Source organism: Oncorhynchus clarkii, unplaced genomic scaffold, assembly GCF_045791955.1.
Source record: "Oncorhynchus clarkii lewisi isolate Uvic-CL-2024 unplaced genomic scaffold, UVic_Ocla_1.0 unplaced_contig_5647_pilon_pilon, whole genome shotgun sequence".
In the NCBI taxonomy this organism is placed as follows: Eukaryota; Metazoa; Chordata; class Actinopteri; order Salmoniformes; family Salmonidae; genus Oncorhynchus; species Oncorhynchus clarkii.
The window spans coordinates 18,952-41,544 of NW_027258013.1; the positions used below are offsets into that span (position 1 = coordinate 18,952).

Genomic DNA, 22,593 nt, shown 5'->3' on the forward strand with positions numbered 1-22,593 from the left:
CGGTTCTAAAACCTCTCCAGGAACCTGACATGGTAGTCCAGAACACAGGGTCCCTAATAATGGTCCAGATACCTCTCCAGGAACCTGACATGGTAGTCCAGAACACAGGGTCCCTAATAATGATCCAGATACGGTTCTAAAACCTCTCCAGGAACCTGACATGGTAGTCCAGAACACAGGGTCCCTAATAATGATCCAGATACGGTTCTAAAACCTCTCCAGGAACCTGACATGGTAGTCCAGAACACAGGGTCCCTAATAATGGTCCAGATACCTCTCCAGGAACCTGACATGGTAGTCCAGAACACAGGGTCCCTAATAATGATCCAGATACGGTTCTAAAACCTCTCCAGGAACCTGACATGGTAGTCCAGAACACAGGGTCCCTAATAAAGATCCAGATACGGTTCTAAAATCTCTCCAGGAACCTGACATGGTAGTCCAGAACACAGGGTCCCTAATAATGGTCCAGATACCTCTCCAGGAACCTGACATGGTAGTCCAGAACACAGGGTCCCTAATAATGATCCAGATACGGTTCTAAAACCTCTCCAGGAACCTGACATGGTAGTCCAGAACACAGGGTCCCTAATAATGGTCCAGATACGGTTCTAAAACCTCTCCAGGAACCTGACATGGTAGTCCAGAACACAGGGTCCATAATAAAGATCCAGATACGGTTCTAAAACCTCTCCAGGAACCTGACATGGTAGTCCAGAACACAGGGTCCCTAATAATGATCCAGATACGGTTCTAAAACCTCTCCAGGAACCTGACATGGTAGTCCAGAACACAGGGTCCCTAATAAAGATCCAGATACGGTTCTAAACCTCTCCAGGAACCTGACGAGTTGACTAATTCACTGATGACCTCTAAACATCCCACAGAGGTCAACGTGTGTTGGAGTCATTTCTATCAGCGAGTAGCTTAGCTCCTTCATGTTTTTACAGAGTCAGACTGTGCTTTGGAGGCAGGATGCAGTAAACTCCTTCCTGCCCTCAGGGCAACCAGTCTAAATATGTCCCTCCCCCCTCCCTGTAGCTACCTCAGAGTCCATGTCCAGCTCGCCCCCGGCCGGTAGGGTCTTCAGCGCCTCGCTCACGGCCCCCTGGTCTAGGTAGACCGGCAACACGTTGAAACGAAAGTTGAGCTCGTCGATGGGGAGGTTATAGGTCCGGGCGTGGTTCTGTAGCGCCCCTACAGGACAGGAGGGGGAACAGCACAACAGCGTTTCAACATCTCAGTAACTGGACTATAACCCAGTTTGGTGCTCTACTTTGGACGGATCCCAGGCCTGTTCAACAATAACAGGATTTATAAATATACAGCACCTCTCTCAAACCCAACAACATACTATATCAGTGGTCACCAACCGGTCCATCTCCCAGGCATCTCTAGTCCATCGCCAAACATCTCTGTAAATAACCCAACAACATACTATATCAGTGGTCACCAACCGGTCCATCTCCCAGGCATCTCTAGTCCATCGTTAAACATCTCTGTAAATAACCCAACAACATACTACATCAGTGGTCACCAACCGGTCCATCTCCCAGGCATCTCTAGTCCATCGCAAAACATCTCTGTAAATAACCCAACAACATACTATATCAGTGGTCACCAACCGGTCCATCTCCCAGGCATCTCTAGTCCATCGCCAAACATTTCTGTAAATAACCCAACAACATACTATATCAGTGGTCACCAACCAGTCCATCTCCCAGGCATCTCTAGTCCATCGTTAAACATCTCTGTAAATAACCCAACAACATACTATATCAGTGGTCACCAACCGGTCCATCTCCCAGGCATCTCTAGTCCATCGCCAAACATTCTGTAAATAACCCAACAACATACTATATCAGTGGTCACCAACCGGTCCATCTCCCAGGCATCTCTAGTCCATCGCCAAACATCTCTGTAAATAACCCAACAACATACTATATCAGTGGTCACCAATCGGTCCATCTCCCAGGCATCTCTAGTCCATCGCCAAACATCTCTGTAAATAACCCAACAACATACTATATCAGTGGTCACCAACCGGTCCATCTCCCAGGCATCTCTAGTCCATGGCCAAACATCTCTGTAAATAACCCAACAACATACTATATCAGTGGTCACCAACCGGTCCATCTCCCAGGCATCTCTAGTCCATCGCCAAACATCTCTGTAAATAACCCAACGATAAAGCCTTGTGTTCCTAGTTTTTCTATTAGTCTCTGTTGGTGGTAGATGCAGCCCATTCAGCTGCCCTGCGCTCCAGGTATGTGACTGAAGGTACAAACTCTGCCGTCCCGGTGGGCCTGGAGAGGAAATCAAGTGCACTATGCCACCGCTGGCCAATCAGATGCTCAGATGACCATGTTTGCAGTGACGTAGCAGGCAATGAAAGAAAGCTACGGCAAAATTGATACAGTGAGACTTCAAAACGTTTAAAACCCTGACTAGAGAGAGACTGTCAACGAATACAGCAAAGAGATGCTGTGTATATGAGTGAGTTCATGTTAAGGTCTTACTCAGCACTGTCAACACTTTGTATTCAACACTTCTATAACCCATAAAATGTGCGTTCTTCCTATTTCCCCTCAGCGCTACAACAAGCAGTGCACCTGTAATCAATGAGGAGGAAAGTGTATAGGTAGGCTGGCGTTGTTGTTATTATTAGCGGCTTGGGTCTTTTTTAATATCAAGGAATATTTCACTTTCTCTGTTCATAGGACTAACAACATGAATTTGTGCATGAGGCAGAAATACTGCGACTCGAGTTTGGCCGTCAGCTGGAAGACGGTGTCCCTTTTTGGTCGGGGTCAGTCTGCTGCTCTCTCCCTCCGCTGAGACTGACCATCAGCCCAGTAAAATAAAAAGCTAATTATTTAAATGTATGCTCACTCAGCTGTGCCTCACAAGTAATACAACAATGGATCTATTACCGGTGTGATCATATAGTCCACCTGAAATTCTGAAATATATATATATTTTTTAAATGTCCTGAACAACAATGCATTGGCAGGTAAATTCAAGCAAAGCCAGTATGTGGTGACAATGTATTGGGCCTGTAGTTTACTGCACAAACCTCATTGCTACAGAGCTGTTTTTAATTGGTTCATGTTTCTTACATTGTTGAAGTCATGGTAATAAAAACTCATAGCGGTAGATCTCAGCATGTATTTTGATTCAAAGTGATCTTGACTCAGAAAAGGTTGGTGACCACAGTACTATATGAAGTAGACTACAATGTTGAAGAGAACAGACTTTTGACTAGAGTACAGCATATTGAATAGACGACATCATATTGAATAAAGAACAGAATATTGAATATTCTTTTGCTACATAATATTGAATAGGGAACAAAATATTGAATATTTATTTGCTACATAATATTGAATATAGAGCAGCATATTGAATATTTAATAGACTACATAATATTGACTAGAGTACAGCATATTGAATATTTAATAGAGTACAGCAAATTGAATATTTAATAGACTACATAATATTGACTAGAACAGAACACAGAGGAGATGGTGTGTACTGACCAGTGATATTTAATACTACATAATATTGACTAGAGAACAGAACACAGAGGAGATGGTGTGTACTGACCAGTGATATTTAATACTACATAATATTGACTAGAGAACAGAACACAGAGGAGATGGTGTGTACTGACCAGTGATATTTAATACTACATAATATTGACTAGAGAACAGAACACAGAGGAGATGGTGTGTACTGACCAGTGATATTTAATACTACATAATATTGACTAGAGAACAGAACACAGAGGAGACGGTGTGTACTGACCAGTGAGGAAGCCCTGAGGGAAGAAAAGTCCAGAGATCCAGAAGGATTTGGGCTGACCCCGTGTGATCCAGTTCTACACAAACACACAGACAGAGAGGAAGTTGGTTTCCCTGCATGAACACACACACACACGAAGCAGAGGGTGATTTTGTTTGGGTTATGTTAATCTCAGTTCCCAGAACCTAATTGTAAGGCTGTCACCAGAGACGGGGGTTATGTTCATCTGTCTGTGTGTAGACATTTAGGGATTGCATAACACACAGTAAGACCAGTCTCCCGGAACAGACGCTTCAGTCTGGGGCGACGGAGCGAGTGCACAGAGAGAACGAGAGATGGACAGAGAGCAGAGAGAGAGAGATTATTATCTAGTTCACTGGCTTTGGCATTGTTAACATATGTTTCACATGCTAATAGAAAATGTAAATTGATAGAGGAGAGAGAAGACTGGAGATAGAGACAAAAAAAGAGAGAGAAGACTGGATATAGAGACAAGCAAAGAGAGAGAAGACTAGGGAGAGAGAGGGAGAAAAAAGAGAGAGAAGACTAGGCAGAGAGAGGGAGAAAAAAGAGAGAGAAGACTAGGCAGAGAGGGAGAAAAAAGAGAGAAGACTAGGGAGAGAGAGGGAGAAAAGAGGGAGAAGACTAGGGAGAGAGAAGGAGAAAAAAGAGAGAAGACTAGGGAGAGAGAAGGAGAAAAAAGAGAGAGAAGACTAGGGAGAAAGAAGGAGAAAAAAGAGAGAGAAGACTAGGGAGAGAGAGGGAGAAAAAAAGAGAGAGAAGACTAGGGAGAGAGAGGGAGAAAAAGAGAGAGAAGACTAGGGAGAGAGACAGAGAGAAGACTAGGGAGAGAGAGAGAAGACTAGGGAGAGAGAGGGAGAAAAAGAGAGAGAGAAGACTAGGGAGAGAGAGAGAGAAGACTAGGGAGAGAGAGAGAGAAGACTAGGGAGAGAGAGAGAGAAGACTAGGGAGAGACAGAGAGAGAGAAGACTAGGGAGAGAGAGAGAGAGAAGACTAGGGAGAGAGAGAGAGAGAGAGAGAGAAGACTAGGGAGAGAGAGAGAGAAGACTAGGGAGAGAGAGAGAGGACTAGGGAGAGAGAGAGAGAGAAAACTAGGGAGAGAGAGAGAGAAGACTAGGGAGAGAGAAAGAGAGAAAGAGAGCGAGAGAAAGATAGAGATGAGCAAATACAGAGCAAGGGCACAGAAGAATGGAACGTGGGAGTAAGAGACGAGAAAGAAAGAAGTCAAGTGGATAGCGGGCTGCTAATGTTTAAACATGATTCTCTCATCACATCATCCCATCTCACTACCCCTGATAATGACTGTGTGTGTGTGTGTGTGTGTGTGTGCCTGGGCGGAGTTCCTGTAAGAGAAAATCCACATTCGTCTGAGTGTGTGTGTGTGTGTGATCACAGAAATGTTAACAACAAGAGCACGCAAACATAGATGTTCTGTTTCCACTATATCATACCACATTGCCTACATATGTAAAACACACTCATACACACACAAACACACAAGTCTTATCATCTGATGTAATGACAACACACAAACACACAAGTCTCCCATCTGATGTAATGACAACACACAAGTCTTATCATCTGATGTAATGACAACACACAAACACACAAGTCTTATCATCTGATGTAATGACAACACACAAACACACAAGTCTTATCATCTGATGTAATGACAACACACAAACACACAAGTCTTATCATCTGATGTAATGACAACACACAAACACACAAGTCTTATCATCTGATGTAATGACAACACACAAACACACAAGTCTTCCCATCTGATGTAATGACAACACACAAACACACAAGTCTTATCATCTGATGTAATGACAACACACAAGTCTTCCCATCTGATGTAATGACAACATCCATAAACGTCTGAGAGAAGTAAATATAGTGTTTCACTGTGTCGTAGTACATCGATACATATGTACACAAATAGTGGTTTTGGGGGTAAATTGTCTGACTCAGGACTTAAAGAGAGGTTCATTGACCCAACTGTACAGCAACACGTGTCTATGAGAGAGAGATGTCTCTGTCACCTCGATGAAGCAGGTCCTGAGGGCCAGGTCTTTAACCCAGCTGGCCAGAGGTTTGAGGGAGGGGTAGGCTGAGGTGCTCCAGTGGTTTGGAACCTGGTTGTTGAGGAAACTGATGTAGATCCTCTCCATCTCCTCTGACATCACTACCAGCCCTGCTATAGCCTTCTGGAGGGTACACAGAGACACCTGGGGGAGGGAGGGAGGGGAGGCTGAATGTGAGGAGAAGTGTTTGTGGGTGTTTATCTGAACCATCCACAAGAGAACATCATAAACCCAGAGACACCTGGGGAGGGAGGGAGGGAGGGAGGGAGGGAGGGAGGGAGGGAGGGAGGGAGGGAGGGAGGGAGGGAGGGGAGGCTGAATGTGAGGAGAAGTGTTTGTGGGTGTTTATCTGAGCCATCCACAAGAGAACATCATAAACCCAGAGACACCTGGGGAGGGAGGAAGGGAGGGAGGGAGGGGAGGCTGAATGTGAGGAGAAGTGTTTGTGGGTGTTTATCTGAGCCATCCACAAGAGAACATCATAAACCCAGAGACACCTGGGGAGGGAGGGAGGGAGGGAGGGAGGGAGGGAGGGAGGGAGGGAGGGAGGGAGGGAGGGAGGGAGGGAGGGAGGGAGGGAGGGAGGGAGGCTGAATGTGAGGAGAAGTGTTTGTGGGTGTTTATCTGAGCCATCCACAAGAGAACATCATAAACCCAGAGATACCTGGGAGGGAGGGAGGGAGGGGAGGCTGAATGTGAGGAGAAGTGTTTGTGGGTGTTTATCTGAGACATCCACAAGAGAACATCTTAAACCCAGAGATACCTGGGAGGGAGGGAGGGAGGGAGGGAGGGAGGGAGGGAGGGAGGGGAGGCTGAATGTGAGGAGAAGTGTTTGTGGGTGTTTATCTGAGACATCCACAAGAGAACATCATAAACCCAGAGGTCACCACTGCAGTAACGGTTTGCCAACAATGTGGCTGCAGCATCTGTCCTTATAAACACATACAGATTCAAACACATTCCCTTTTTCCACATTTTGTTACATTACAGCCTTATTCTAAAATGGATCAAATTATATTTTTCCCTCATCAATCTACACACAATACCATATAATGACAAAGCGAAAACAGGTTTTTAGAAATGTTTGCAAAATATATATATAAAAAATGAAATATAACATTTACATAAGTATTCAGCCTTATCGATAAACCTCAAAATTGAGCTCCGGTGCATCCTGTTTCCTGTTTCCATGGATCATCCTTGAGATCAGCGGAGGCTGCTGAGGGAGAACGGCTCATAATAATGTCTGGTACGGAGCAAATGGAATGGCATCACACACACCCATGTATTTGTGTATTTGATACCATTCCACTGATTCTGTTCCAGTCATTACAACGAGCCCATCCTCCCAAATGAAGGTGCCACCAACCTCCTGTGCTTGAGATCTATATAAGGTACCAACAGTTGACAGTGCATGTCAGAGCAAAAACCGTAGAGCTCTGAGACAGGATTGTGTGGAGGCACAGATCTGGGGAAGGGTACAAAACAACTGTCTGCAGCATTGAAGGTCCCCAAGAACAGTGTCTTCCATCATTCTATAATGGAAGAAGTTTGGAACACCAAGACTCTATCTAGAGCTGGCTGCCTGGCCAAACTGAGCAATCAGGGAGAAGGGCCTTGTTCAGGAAGGTGACCAAGAACCTGATGGTCACTCAGCTCTAGAGTTCCTTTGTGGAGATGGGAGAACCTTCCAGATGGACAATCATCTCTGCAGCACTCCACCAATGAGACCTTTATAGTAGAGTGGCAAGTGGAAGTGGAAGCCACTCCTCAGTAAAAAGGCACATGACAGCCTACTTGGAGTTTGCCAAGAGGCACCTAAATAACTCTCAGACCATGAGAAACAAGATTCACTGGTCTGATGAAACCAAGATTGAACACTTTGGCCTGAATGCCAAACATCACGTCTGGAGGAAACCTGGCACCATCCCTACAGTGAAGCATGGTGGTGGCAGCATCATGCTGTGGGGATGTTTTTCAGCGGCAGGGACTGGGAGAATAGTGAGAATCGAGGGAAAGATGAACGGAGCAAAGTACAGAGAGATCCTTGATGAAAACCTGCTCCAGAGCGCTCAGGACTGGTTCACCTTCCAACAGGACAACAACCCTAAGTAAACAGCCAAGACAATGCAGGAGTGGCTTCGGGAGAAGTCTCTGAATGTCATTGAGTGGCCCAGCCAGAGCCCAGACTCGAACCCAATCTAACATGTCTGGAGAGATCTGAAAATAGCTGTGCAGCGACGCTCCCCATCCAACCTGACAGAGCTTGAGAGGATCTACAGAGAAGAATGGGAGAAACTCCCCAAAAACAGGTGTGCCAAGCTTGTAGCGTCATACCCAGGAAGACTGGAGGCTGTAATCACTGCCAAAGGTGCTTCAACAAAGTACTGAGTAAAGGGTCTGATTACCTATGTATTTTTTTTTAAAGCCAACATTTTTGAACTTTTTTTGTTGCTTTGTCTTTATGGGCTATTGTGTGTAGATTGATGATAAAAAACTAAATTTAATACATTTTAGAATAAGGCTTTAACAAAATGTGTAAAAAGTCAAGGGGTGAATAGATTCCGAATGCACTGTATGTCCCTCCACTATGCCTCTGGGGACCTTCCATTGAGACCTAGGGGCAGCAGCTGGAACCATGGACCGATACAGCTGTCCTAACATTTCATCAAGGACCTTTTCAATGCATTTCCATTACCAATCATCATCTCCTGATTTCACAGCATTTAAATACACTGAAAAATGAATGGCTGACAACTGGGACCCCTGACCTCTAATGCCTGACCCCTGACCTCTAATGTCTGACCCCTGACCTCTAATGTCTGACCCCTGACCTCTAATGCCTGACCCCTGACTCACCCTGAGGACCCGCAGCAGGTTGTTAAAGCGGTCTACTTCCTGTCCGAGGACGGTGGTGAGGGAGTTGAGGCGTCCGTTGGCGTCACGAATAAACAGAGCCTCTGCTGCCTCATCCATATCCAGACACTCTGAGGAGACAGACCGACAGAGAGACAGATCAGACAGACAGTCAGACAGAGAGACAGATCAGACAGACACAGACAGACAGAGAGACAGACCGACATAGAGACAGGCAGACAGATCAGACAGAGAGACAGATCAGACAGACACAGACAGACAGACACAGACAGACAGTGACAGCGAGACAGTCAGAAAGAGAGACAGACACAGACAGACAGACCGACAGAGAGACACAGATAGACCGACATAGAGACAGTCAGAAAGAAAGACAGACACACACACACAGACCGACATAGAGACAGTCAGAAAGAGAGACAGACACAGACCGACATAGAGACAGACAGACAGACGAGACAGTCAGAAAGAGAGACAGACAGACAGACGAGACAGTCAGAAAGAGAGACAGACACAGACAGACAGACAGAGAGACAGTCAGAAAGAGAGACAGACACAGACAGACAGACAGAGAGACAGTCAGAAAGAGAGACAGACACAGACAGACCGACAGAGAGACAGGCAGACAGATCAGACAGTGACTTCAACCACACTATGATGAGTTTAGAGAGACTAACTTTAATTTCAAACCAAAGCGAACATCAAACTGTAAAAGCACCAGAATAAATCAAGCCTGAAACGTGTGTGTGTGTGTGTTTACGTGCGTCTCTCTCTCTCACCCGGGATCTTGGCGAGGATGGAGTCGGCCAGCTCGTGGACGATCTCGTCGTTGCTCTTGCCCCCGCCGCGGGCTGACGAGCGAGGCTGTACCTCCAGGATGGTGTTGATCAGGGTCATAGTCTCCAGACGCTGTACAGACAGACAGGACCTCACCGTTTTAGGGATGACAAGTACCCCACAGGACACAGACTATGTACGCCTACATTATGTATCCATGTTGTCAGCATCAAATGTAATGTTCTCCTCTTAACTGGCTAAAGACATGTTTTGTATTAGTGATCTGACCTCTTATTTTCAGACAGTACATGAACAAAATCTGTCGAAACAAATTTTCAATTAGGTACTGTATCGTTAATTGTCCCCAAGCCAGTATTAGCCCACTGAGATAAAGGTGAGAATATACAGTGCCTTGCGAAAGTATTCGGCCCCCTTGAACTTTGCGACCTTTTGCCACATTTCAGGCTTCAAACATAAAGATATAAAACTGTATTTTTTTGTGAAGAATCAACAACAAGTGGGACACAATCATGAAGTGGAACGACATTTATTGGATATTTCAAACTTTTTTAACAAATCAAAAACTGAAAAATTGGGCGTGCAAAATTATTCAGCCCCCTTAAGTTAATACTTTGTAGCGCCACCTTTTGCTGCGATTACAGCTGTAAGTCGCTTGGGGTATGTCTCTATCAGTTTTGCACATCGAGAGACTGACATTTTTTCCCATTCCTCCTTGCAAAACAGCTCGAGCTCAGTGAGGTTGGATGGAGAGCATTTGTGAACAGCAGTTTTCAGTTCTTTCCACAGATTCTCGATTGGATTCAGGTCTGGACTTTGACTTGGCCATTCTAACACCTGGATATGTTTATTTTTGAACCATTCCATTGTAGATTTTGCTTTATGTTTTGGATCATTGTCTTGTTGGAAGACAAATCTCCGTCCCAGTCTCAGGTCTTTTGCAGACTCCATCAGGTTTTCTTCCAGAATGGTCCTGTATTTGGCTCCATCCATCTTCCCATCCATTTTAACCATCTTCCCTGTCCCTGCTGAAGAAAAGCAGGCCCAAACCATGATGCTGCCACCACCATGTTTGACAGTGGGGATGGTGTGTTCAGAGGGATGAGCAGTGTTGCTTTCACGCCAAACATAACATTTTGCATTGTTGCCAAAAAGTTCAATTTTGGTTTCATCTGACCAGAGCACCTTCTTCCACATGTTTGGTGTGTCTCCCAGGTGGCTTGTGGCAAACTTTAAACAACACTTTTTATGGATATCTTTAAGAAATGGCTTTCTTCTTGCCACTCTTCCATAAAGGCCAGATTTGTGCAATATACGACTGATTGTTGTCCTATGGACAGAGTCTCCCACCTCAGCTGTAGATCTCTGCAGTTCATCCAGAGTGATCATGGGCCTCTTGGCTGCATCTCTGATCAGTCTTCTCCTTGTATGAGCTGAAAGTTTAGAGGGACGGCCAGGTCTTGGTAGATTTGCAGTGGTCTGATACTCCTTCCATTTCAATATTATCGCTTGCACAGTGATCCTTGTGTTGTTTAAAGCTTGGGAAATCTTTTTGTATCCAAATCCGGCTTTAAACTTCTTCACAACAGTACCTCGGACCTGCCTGGTGTGTTCCTTGTTCTTCATGATCCTCTCTGCGCTTTTAACGGACCTCTGAGACAATCACAGTGCAGGTGCATTTATACGGAGACTTGATTACACACAGGTGGATTGTATTTATCATCATTAGTCATTTAGGTCAACATTGGATCATTCAGAGATCCTCACTGAACTTCTGGAGAGAGTTTGCTGCACTGAAAGTAAAGGGGCTGAATAATTTTGCACGCCCAATTTTTCAGTTTTTGATTTGTTAAAAAAGTTTGAAATATCCAATAAATGTCGTTCCACTTCATGATTGTGTCCCACTTGTTGTTGATTCTTCACAAAAAAATACAGTTTTATATCTTTATGTTTGAAGCCTGAAATGTGGCAAAAGGTCGCAAAGTTCAAGGGGGCCGAATACTTTCGCAAGACACTGTATAAGCAGAGTGAAGTGTCTGACCTGGAAGGCGAGGTTGGCGTTCTCGTGCATACCAAAGATCTCAGGGTCGTCTATGAGAGGAAGGTTCTCTATGTACCTGTTATAGTCACTCAGTCTGTCTGCCTCGGGGGCAAAGTAGACACCTGACACACACACACAGAATACCAACAGTAAGATCTCACTGAACACACACACACAGAATACCAACAGTTAGATCTCACTGAACACACACACACAGAAAACCAACAGTTAGATCTCACTGAACACACACACACAGAATACCAACAGTTAGATGTCACTGAACACACACACACAGAATACCAACAGTTAGATCTCACTGAACACACACACACAGAAAACCAGCAGTTAGATCTCACTGAACACACACACACAGAATACCAACAGTTAGATCTCACTGAACAAACACAGACAGAATACCAACAGTTAGATCTCACTGAACACACACAGACAGAATACCAACAGTTAGATCTCACTGAACACACACACAACAGGACACACCTTTCCCCCATTTCTCAGATTCAGCAACATTTGTACACACAAATTGTACACACAAATTTGCACGCACGCACACACACACACAGTGGTCTTCACCTGAGGTGGAGAAGGTGTACCCTGGGTCCAGGGTGACAGGAGAGAAGAACCTTTTGAGGATGGTGCGGAGACAGCGCTGGTCCCAGGCATCAGTCACCCTGCCTCCGTAGGTTATCTCCCCTGGGGGGAGAGAGGGTGAGGGTGGGGGGAGTCATTAGGTACTGAAAGGAAGAACATGGACAGAAACCTGGAGGGGTTACCTCCAGAAGAAATGCTCATGTTGGTTTTACGGTCATTTCCCTAATGAACACGACCCACTTCACATGAACCTGCTGTGGAAAACACATGTGCTCATTTGGAATCATTCCTATTACAGACAGAGTGGAGCTGGAACAGAGGGTCTGCTGGGTAAATGGAAGGTTCTAATAGAGGTTCTAAACTTTAGTATGCAGAACACGGTGGAACCCAGCGGAACCCTTCTGTCTACCTTTCAGTTATTACACTACGTGAGAGAGGAACACTTTTATTCAGGATGTTTAAAACTATATCATGCTAGGTTAAACACCCAATGATTTTCAAATGGATGGTTTCTGCATACAAAGAACGGTTAAATGAGGAATTAAACAAACATTACAAAGCCTGAAAAAACTTAATGGAAGAAATCAGTAATGAAATAAAATCTGGCCTCAGGAGCGTGTAATCCCCCCAAATATATTTTAAATGGTGTATAATCATTATTAGAAGGTCAAATTTGAAAAAGGGGAAAAACATGTCAGTGTAGAGATACTTTTTGTAATGTAGTGTATGTGGACACCTCCTTGTCAAACATCATTCGCAAATCAAATCCAATTTTACTGGTCACATGTTATTGCAGGTGTAGCGAAATGCTTGTGTTCCTAGCTACAAAAGTACAGTAGTGTCTAACAATTCACAACAATACCTGCTACTAAACCTCTCAGAACCGCAGGGTCTTCCCTGCTACTAAACCTCTCAGAACCTCAGGGCCTTCCCTGCTACTAAACCTCTCAGAACCTCAGGGTCTTCCCTGCTACTAAACCTCCCAGAACCTCAGGGTCTCCCCTGCTACTAAACCTCCCTGAACCTCAGGGTCTTCCCTGCTACTGAACCTCCCAGAACCTCAGGGTCTTCCCTGCTGCTAAACATCCCAGAACCTCAGGGTCTTCCCTGCTACTAAACCTCCCAGAACCTCAGGGCCTTCCCTGCTACTAAACCTCCCAGAACCTCAGGGTCTTCCCTGCTACTAAACCTCCCAGAACCTCAGGGTCTTCCCTGCTACTAAACCTCCCTGAACCTCAGGGTCTTCCCTGATACTGAACCTCCCAGAACCTCAGGGTATTCCCTGCTACTAAACCTCCCAGAACCTCACAGTGGCCAGCAGTAATGTGAATAATGGAGGACCCGGCAGGGAGACAGGCAGACAGGGAGGCGGGAAGGGAGACAGGCAGGCAGGGAGGGAGGCAAGGAGGCAGGCAGGGAGACAGGCAAGGAGGGAGACAGACAGACAGGGAGACAGGCAGGGAGACAGGCAGGGAGACAGGCAGACAGGGAGGCGGGAAAGGAGACAGGCAAGGAGGGAGACAGGCAGACAGGGAGACAGGCAGACAGGGAGGCGGGAAGGGAGACAGGCAGGCAGGGAGACAGGCAGACAGGGAGGCGGGAAGGGAGACAGGCAGGCAGGGAGGGAGGCAAGGAGGCAGGCAAGGAGGGAGACAGACAGACAGGGAGGGAGGCAGGGAGACAGGTAGGCAGGGAGGGAGGCAGGGAGACAGGCAAGGAGGGAGACAGACAGGCAGGGAGGGAGGCGGGAAGGGAGACAGACAGGGAGGCAGGAAGGGAGACAGGCAGGGAGGGAGGCAAGGAGGCAGGCAGGGAGACAGGCAAGGAGGGAGACAGACAGACAGGGAGGGAGGCAGGGAGACAGGCAGGCAGGGAGGGAGGCAGGGAGACAGGCAGGCAGGAAGGGAGGCAAGGAGGCAGGCAGGGAGACAGGTAAGGAGGGAGACAGGCAGGGCGGCCGATACACACACAGTCCTACCAGTGATGTAGATGAGAGCATCCCAGGGTATGTGACCAGTCTGACAGTAGAGGTTCTGGTTGAGCAGGGCACACTCTCTGTCGCTGTCGTTGAACTCATAACGGATGTTCCAACCCAGAGGACCAAACTTCTTCCTCTCCTGCAACACACACTCAGCGTTTTTATTCTACTGTCAATCTCAACATCAGTTACAAAGACAATGAATACAGTAGGAGGTGTGTTCTGACATAATGAATACAGTAGGAGGTGTGTGTTCTGACATAATGAATACAGTAGGAGGTGTGTGTTCTGACATAATGAATACAGTAGGAGGTGTGTGTTCTGACATAATGAATACAGTAGGAGGTGTGTGTTCTAACATAATGAATACAGTAGGTGTGTGTTCTGACATAATGAATACAGTAGGAGGTGTGTGTTCTGACATAATGAATACAGTAGGAGGTGTGTGTTCTGACATAATGAATACAGTAGGAGGTGTGTGTTCTGACATAATGAATACAGTAGGAGGTGTGTTCTGACATAATGACTACAGTAGGAGGTGTGTGTTCTGACATATGAATACAGTAGGAGGTGTGTTCTGACATAATGAATACAGTAGGAGGTGTGTTCTGACATAATGAATACAGTAGGAGGTGTGTGTTCTGACATAATGAATACAGTAGGAGGTGTGTGTTCTGACATAATGAATACAGTAGGAGGTGTGTGTTCTGACATAATGACTACAGTAGGAGGTGTGTGTTCTGACATAATGAATACAGTAGGAGGTGTGTTGTCTGACATAATGAATACAGTAGAAGGTGTGTGTTCTGACATAATGAATACAGTAGGAGGTGTGTGTTCTGACATAATGAATACAGTAGGAGGTGTGTGTTCTGACATAATGAATACAGTAGGAGGTGTGTGTTCTGACATAATGAATACTGTAGGAGGTGTGTGTTCTGACATAATGAATACAGTAGGAGGTGTGTGTTCTGACATAATGAATACAGTAGGTGTGTGTTCTGACATAATGAATACAGTAGGAGGTGTGTGTTCTGACCTAATGAATACAGTAGGAGGTGTGTGTTCTGACATAATGAATACAGTAGGAGGTGTGTGTTCTGACATAATGAATACAGTAGGAGGTGTGTGTTCTGACATAATGAATACAGTAGGAGGTGTGTGTTCTGACATAATGAATACAGTAGGAGGTGTGTGTTCTGACCTAATGAATACAGTAGGAGGTGTGTGTTCTGACATAATGAATACAGTAGGAGGTGTGTGTTCTGACATAATGAATACAGTAGGAGGTGTGTGTTCTGACATAATGAATACAGTAGGAGGTGTGTTCTGACATAATGAATACAGTAGGAGGTGTGTGTGCTGACATAATGACTACAGTAGGAGGTGTGTGTTCTGACATAATGAATACAGTAGGTGTGTGTTCTGACATAATGAATACAGTAGGAGGTGTGTTCTGACATAATGAATACAGTAGGAGGTGTGTTCTGACCTGTATGATGGCGTGGAAGAAGCAGACTCCAAAGATGATCTTCCTCCACTGGCGTCCCAGGATGTGCTCCTCAAAGAAGTTGTTGGTGATCTCAGTGAACGCCCGGCGCACATTGGCACGTAGACCCTTAGGAGGCTCGTTGGTCACCTGGCCCACGCACGCACGCACGCACGCACACACACACACACAGACGTCCACGGCACACACACACACACGTCCACAGACACACAGATGTCCACAGACACACAGACGTCCACAGACAGATGTGGAAATAAAAGGATAACGAATCAGATAATTCCGAGACATAGATATGCACCCACGCTCAATTACATGGGTTAGGTGTGTGTGAGCACACACGTGTGTATGTGTCTATAAAGAGTGATGGCCCTACATGTGTGTGTAAGCCATGTGTGACAGGACCACTCTCTCGTGGTTAGAGAAGGCCCTGTGAGGGATATGAAACACTGTCCGGAGTGGCTAAGGTTGAGAGGAGTGGCTAAGGTTGAGAGGACAATCTGTCCAAAGACGCAACAGGAAAAATATTTATGGAAAAGATCCCAAAATATCTCAACAGAGCCTTGAGAATCCTGTTTCAATTTAATCCAAGATTATGCTCTAGAACCTAAGACTGAGTTGTAGAACTAAGACTGAGATTGTAGAACCTAAGACTGAGATTCCAGAACCTAAAACAGATTCTACAACCTAAGACAGATTCCAGAACATAAGACTGAATTCTAGAACCTAAGACTGAATTCTAGAACCTAAAACTGAGTTTCATCATCTAAGACTGAGTTCCAGAATCTAAAACGGAGTAGTAGAACCTAAGTTTGAGTTGTAGAATCGAAGGTCTCTATGTCCTGTGACAGAGTGTAAAGGTGAGTGTTACCTTGACAGAGTTCTGGAGGACGGTGACAGGGAACACCTTGGTGGGCATGGAGCTCAGGAACAACCTGAAGTTCTCATGGATCACCGTGTCTAACAGGGAGGAGGTGACAGAATGAGTCAGTAGACATAAACACAGGGTCAGTCCAGTCCATAGCGTGTCGTAGAGAGGTCCAGCAGCACAGGACAGCCGCAGGTGCAGGGTGTGTGTGTGAGAGCCATTCAAATCCCCATTCACCTTGTGTCCTGACCAAACCACACAGCAACACCTCACACCACCTGATACCCAGGTACATACAGTTGAAGTCGGAAGTTTACATACACTTAGGTTGGAGTCATTAAAACTATTTTTTCAACCACTCCACAAATTTCTTGTAAACAAACTATAGTTTTGGCAAGTCGGTTAGGACATCTACTTTGTTTTATTTATTTATTTATTTTTTATTTTACCTTTATTTAACTAGGCAAGTCAGTTAAGAACAAATCCTACATCCTACCTATATGACCTAGGATGTCATATACTGTAGGGAATATGGTCAATATAAATGGTGTGTGTGTGTTTAGGGTGTGTGTGTTTAGGTTATGTGTGTGTGTGTGTGTCTGTGTGTAGGGTGTGTGTGTGTGTCTACAGTGTGTGTGTCTGTGTGTAGGTGGTGTGTGTGTGTCACGGGTGTCTGTGTGTAGGTTATGTGAGTGTGTGTGTGTCTGTGTGTAGGGTGTGTGTGTGTGTCTACAGTGTGTGTGTCTGTGTGTAGGTGGTGTGTGTGTGTCACGGGTGTCTGTGTGTAGGTTATGTGTGTGTGTCTGTGTGTGTCTGTGTGTAGGTGGTGTGTGTGTGTGTTTAGGGTGTCTGACCCGGCTCAGTGAAGGTCTTGATAAGTTCCTCCATGGCTAACATCCAGGACACAGCCAGGTGACAGTTCTGGAGGAAGATCCAGTTACCACTCTTCAGAGCTTCCAGAATCATCTTCTCAGCTATAGGACCCTGACCCTGACCTAGAGAGATAGACCTCACCCTGGAGAGAGAGACATGGGGTTAATACTGAGAGACAGAGAGTTAAAACTGAGAGACCCTGACCTAGAGAGATAGACCTCACCCTGGAGAGAGAGACATGGGGTTAATACTGAGAGACAGAGAGTTAAAACTGAGAGACCCTGACCTAGAGAGATAGACCTCACCCTGGAGAGAGAGACATGGGGTTAATACTGAGAGACAGAGAGTTAATACTGAGAGACCCTGACCTAGAGAGATAGACCTCACCCTGGAGAGAGAGACATGGGGTTAATACTGAGAGACCCTGACCTAGAGAGATAGACCTCACCCTGGAGAGAGAGACAGAAGGTTAACACTGAGAGACCCTGACCTAGAGAGATAGACCTCACCCTGGAGAGAGAGACAGAGGGTTAACACTGAGAGACAGAGAGTTAATCCTGAGAGACCCTGACCTAGAGAGATAGACCTCACCCTGGAGAGAGAGACATGGGGTTAATACTGAGAGACAGAGAGTTAAAACTGAGAGACCCTGACCTAGAGAGATAGACCTCACCCTGGAGAGAGAGACATGGGGTTAAAACTGAGAGACAGAGAGTTAATACTGAGAGACCCTGACCTAGAGAGATAGACCTCACCCTGGAGAGAGAGACATGGGGTTAATACTGAGAGACCCTGACCTAGAGAGATAGACCTCACCCTGGAGAGAGAGACAGAAGGTTAACACGGAGAGACCCTGACCTAGAGAGATAGACCTCACACTGGAGAGAGAGACATGGGGTTAACACTGAGAGTCCCTGACCTAGAGAGATAGACCTCACCCTGGAGAGAGAGACAGAGGGTTAACACTGAGAGACAGAGAGTTAATCCTGAGAGACCCTGACCTAGAGAGATAGACCTCACCCTGGAGAGAGAGACATGGGGTTAATACTGAGAGACACTGACCTAGAGAGATAGACCTTACCCTGGAGAGAGAGACAGAAGGTTAACACTGAGAGACCCTAACCTAGAGAGATAGACCTCACCCTGGAGAGAGAGACATGGGGTTAATACTGAGAGACCCTGACCTAGAGAGATAGACCTCACCCTGGAGAGAGAGACAGAGGATTAACACTGAGAGACCCTGACCTAGAGAGATAGACCTCACCCTGGAGAGAGAGACATGGGGTTAATACTGAGAGACCCTGACCTAGAGAGATAGACCTCACCCTGGAGAGAGAGACAGGGGGTTAACACTGAGAGACAGAGGATTAATACTGAGAGACAGAGGATTAATACTGAGATACAGAGTTAACACTGAGAGATGGAGTTAACACTGAGAGACAGATGATTAATACTGAGAGACAGAGGGTTAATACTGAGAGACAGAGTTAATACTGAGAGACAGATGATTAATACTGAGAGACAGAGTTAATACTGAGAGACAGAGTTAATACTGAGAGACAGAGGGTTAATACTGAGAGACAGAGAGTTAATACTGAGAGGCAGAGGATTAATACTGAGAGACAGAGTTAATACTGAGAGACAGAGGGTTAATACTGAGAGACAGAGTTAATACTGAGAGACAGATGATTAATACTGAGAGACAGAGTTAATACTGAGAGACAGAGTTAATACTGAGAGACAGAGATAATACTGAGAGACAGAGGGTTAATACTGAGAGACAGAGAGTTAATACTGAGAGACAGAGTTAATACTGAGAGACAGAGGATTAATACTGAGATACAGAGTTAACACTGAGAGATGGAGTTAACACTGAGAGACAGATGATTACTACTGAGAGACAGAGTTAATACTGAGAGACAGAGTTAATACTGAGAGACAGAGGGTTAATACTGAGAGACAGAGAGTTAATACTGAGAGGCAGAGGATTAATACTGAGAGACAGAGTTAATACTGAGAGACAGAGGGTTAATACTGAGAGACAGAGTTAATACTGAGAGACAGAGGATTAATACTGAGATACAGAGTTAACACTGAGAGATGGAGTTAACACTGAGAGAGAGATGATTAATACTGAGAGACAGAGGGTTAATACTGAGAGACAGAGTTAATACTGAGAGACAGATGATTAATACTGAGAGACAGAGTTAATACTGAGAGACAGAGGGTTAATACTGAGAGACAGAGAGTTAATACTGAGAGACAGAGTTAATACTGAGAGACAGAGGATTAATACTGAGATACAGAGTTAACACTGAGAGATGGAGTTAACACTGAGAGACAGATGATTAATACTGAGAGACAGAGGGTTAATACTGAGAGACAGAGTTAATACTGAGAGACAGATGATTAATACTGAGAGACAGAGTTAATACTGAGAGACAGAGAGTTAATATTGAGAGACAGAGAGTTCATACTGAGAGACAGAGTTAATACTGAGAGACAGAGAGTTAATAATGAGAGACAGAGAGTTAATACTGAGAGACAGAGAGTTAATACTGAGAGACAGAGTTAATACTGAGAGACAGAGAGTTAATACTGAGAGACAGAGAGTTAATACTGAGAGACAGAGTTAATACTGAGAAACAGAGAGTTAATACTGAGAGACAGAGAGTTAATACTGAGAGACAGAGAGTTAATACTGAGAGACAGAGAGTTAATACTGAGAGACAGAGAGTTAATACTGAGAGACAGAGTTAATACTGAGAGACAGAGTTAATACTGAGAGACAGAGTTAATACTGAGATACAGAGAGTTAATACTGAGAGACAGAGAGTTAATACTGAGAGACAGAGTTAATACTGAGAGACAGAGTTAATACTGAGAGACAGTGAGTTAATATTGAGAGACAGAGAGTTAATACTGAGAGACAGAGAGTTAATACTGAGAGACAGAGTTAATACTGAGAGACAGAGAGTTAATACTGAGAGACAGAGAGTTAATACTGAGAGACAGAGATGATACTGAGAGACAGAGAGTTAATACTGAGAGACAGAGGGTTAATACTGAGAGACAGAGTTAATACTGAGAGACAGAGAGTTAATACTGAGAGACAGAGTTAATACTGAGAGACAGAGAGTTAATACTGAGAGACAGAGTTAATACTGAGAGACAGAGAGTTAATACTGAGAGACAGAGTTAATACTGAGAGACAGAGTTAATACTGAGAGACAGAGAGTTAATACTGAGAGACAGAGAGTTAATACTGAGAGACAGAGTTAATACTGAGAGACAGAGAGTTAATACTGAGAGACAGAGAGTTAATACTGAGAGACAGAGAGTTAATACTGAGAGACAGAGATAATACTGAGAGACAGAGAGTTAATACTGAGAGACAGAGGGTTAATACTGAGAGACAGAGTTAATACTGAGAGACAGAGAGTTAATACTGAGAGACAGAGGGTTAATACTGAGAGACAGAGAGTTAATACTGAGAGACAGAGAGTTAATACTGAGAGACAGAGGGTTAATACTGAGAGACAGAGTTAATACTGAGAGACAGAGAGTTAATACTGAGAGACAGAGAGTTAATACTGAGAGACAGAGAGTTAATACTGAGAGACAGAGAGTTAATACTGAGAGACAGAGAGTTAATACTGAGAGACAGAGGGTTAATACTGAGAGACAGAGAGTTAATACTGAGAGACAGAGAGTTAATACTGAGCGACAGAGAGTTAATACTGAGAGACAGAGAGTTAATACTGAGAGACAGAGAGTTAATACTGAGAGACAGAGAGTTAATACTGAGAGACAGAGAGTTAATACTGAGAGACAGAGAGTTAATACTGAGAGACAGAGAGTTAATACTGAGAGACAGAGTTAATACTGAGAGACAGAGAGTTAATACTGAGAGACAGAGGGTTAATACTGAGAGACAGAGTTAATACTGAGAGACAGAGAGTTAATATTGAGAGACAGAGGGTTAATACTGAGAGACAGAGTTAATACTGAGAGACAGAGAGTTAATATTGAGAGGCAGAGAGTTAATATTGAGAGACAGAGGGTTAATACTGAGAGACAGAGAGTTAATACTGAGAGACAGAGAGTTAATACTGAGAGACAGAGAGTTAATACTGCGAGACAGATAGTTAATACTGAGAGACAGCGTTAATACTGAGAGACAGAGATAATACTGAGAGACAGAGGGTTAATACTGAGAGACAGAGAGTTAATACTGAGAGACAGAGTTAATACTGAGAGACAGAGTTAATACTGAGAGACAGAGAGTTAATACTGAGAGACAGAGAGTTAATACTGAGAGACAGAGAGTTAATACTGAGAGACAGAGAGTTAATACTGAGAGACAGAGTTAATACTGAGAGACAGAGTTAATACTGAGAGACAGAGTTAATACTGAGAGACAGAGAGTTAATACTGAGAGACAGAGAGTTAATACTGAGAGACAGAGTTAATACTGAGAGACAGAGTTAATACTGAGAGACAGAGAGTTAATATTGAGAGACAGAGAGTTCATACTGAGAGACAGAGTTAATACTGAGAGACAGAGAGTTAATAATGAGAGACAGAGAGTTAATACTGAGAGACAGAGAGTTAATACTGAGAGACAGAGTTAATACTGAGAGACAGAGAGTTAATACTGAGAGACAGAGAGTTAATACTGAGAGACAGAGTTAATACTGAGAGACAGAGATGATACTGAGAGACAGAGAGTTAATACTGAGAGACAGAGGGTTAATACTGAGAGACAGAGTTAATACTGAGAGACAGAGAGTTAATACTGAGAGACAGAGTTAATACTGAGAGACAGAGAGTTAATACTGAGAGACAGAGTTAATACTGAGAGACAGAGAGTTAATACTGAGAGACAGAGTTAATACTGAGAGACAGAGTTAATACTGAGAGACAGAGAGTTAATACTGAGAGACAGAGAGTTAATACTGAGAGACAGAGTTAATACTGAGAGACAGAGAGTTAATACTGAGAGACAGAGAGTTAATACTGAGAGACAGAGAGTTAATACTGAGAGACAGAGATAATACTGAGAGACAGAGAGTTAATACTGAGAGACAGAGGGTTAATACTGAGAGACAGAGTTAATACTGAGAGACAGAGAGT

At 44.5% G+C, this 22,593-nt stretch overlaps 1 protein-coding gene across 1 annotated transcript in view; it reads right to left on the minus strand.

The window, feature by feature from the left end:
* Window positions 1-22,593, minus strand: part of LOC139394507 (dynein axonemal heavy chain 6-like) — a 153,574-nt gene that overhangs the window by 2,555 nt on the left and 128,426 nt on the right. Inside the window, exons 69-79 of the mRNA XM_071142580.1 lie at window positions 17,439-17,599; window positions 16,588-16,676; window positions 15,702-15,848; window positions 14,210-14,348; window positions 12,214-12,333; window positions 11,623-11,744; window positions 9,566-9,695; window positions 8,772-8,899; window positions 5,871-6,056; window positions 3,808-3,880; window positions 1,046-1,197 (exon numbers count right to left, since the gene is read on the minus strand). Coding sequence (XP_070998681.1) covers window positions 1,046-1,197; window positions 3,808-3,880; window positions 5,871-6,056; window positions 8,772-8,899; window positions 9,566-9,695; window positions 11,623-11,744; window positions 12,214-12,333; window positions 14,210-14,348; window positions 15,702-15,848; window positions 16,588-16,676; window positions 17,439-17,599 — 1,447 coding nt within the window. The remainder of the gene's footprint in view (window positions 1-1,045; window positions 1,198-3,807; window positions 3,881-5,870; window positions 6,057-8,771; window positions 8,900-9,565; window positions 9,696-11,622; window positions 11,745-12,213; window positions 12,334-14,209; window positions 14,349-15,701; window positions 15,849-16,587; window positions 16,677-17,438; window positions 17,600-22,593) is intronic.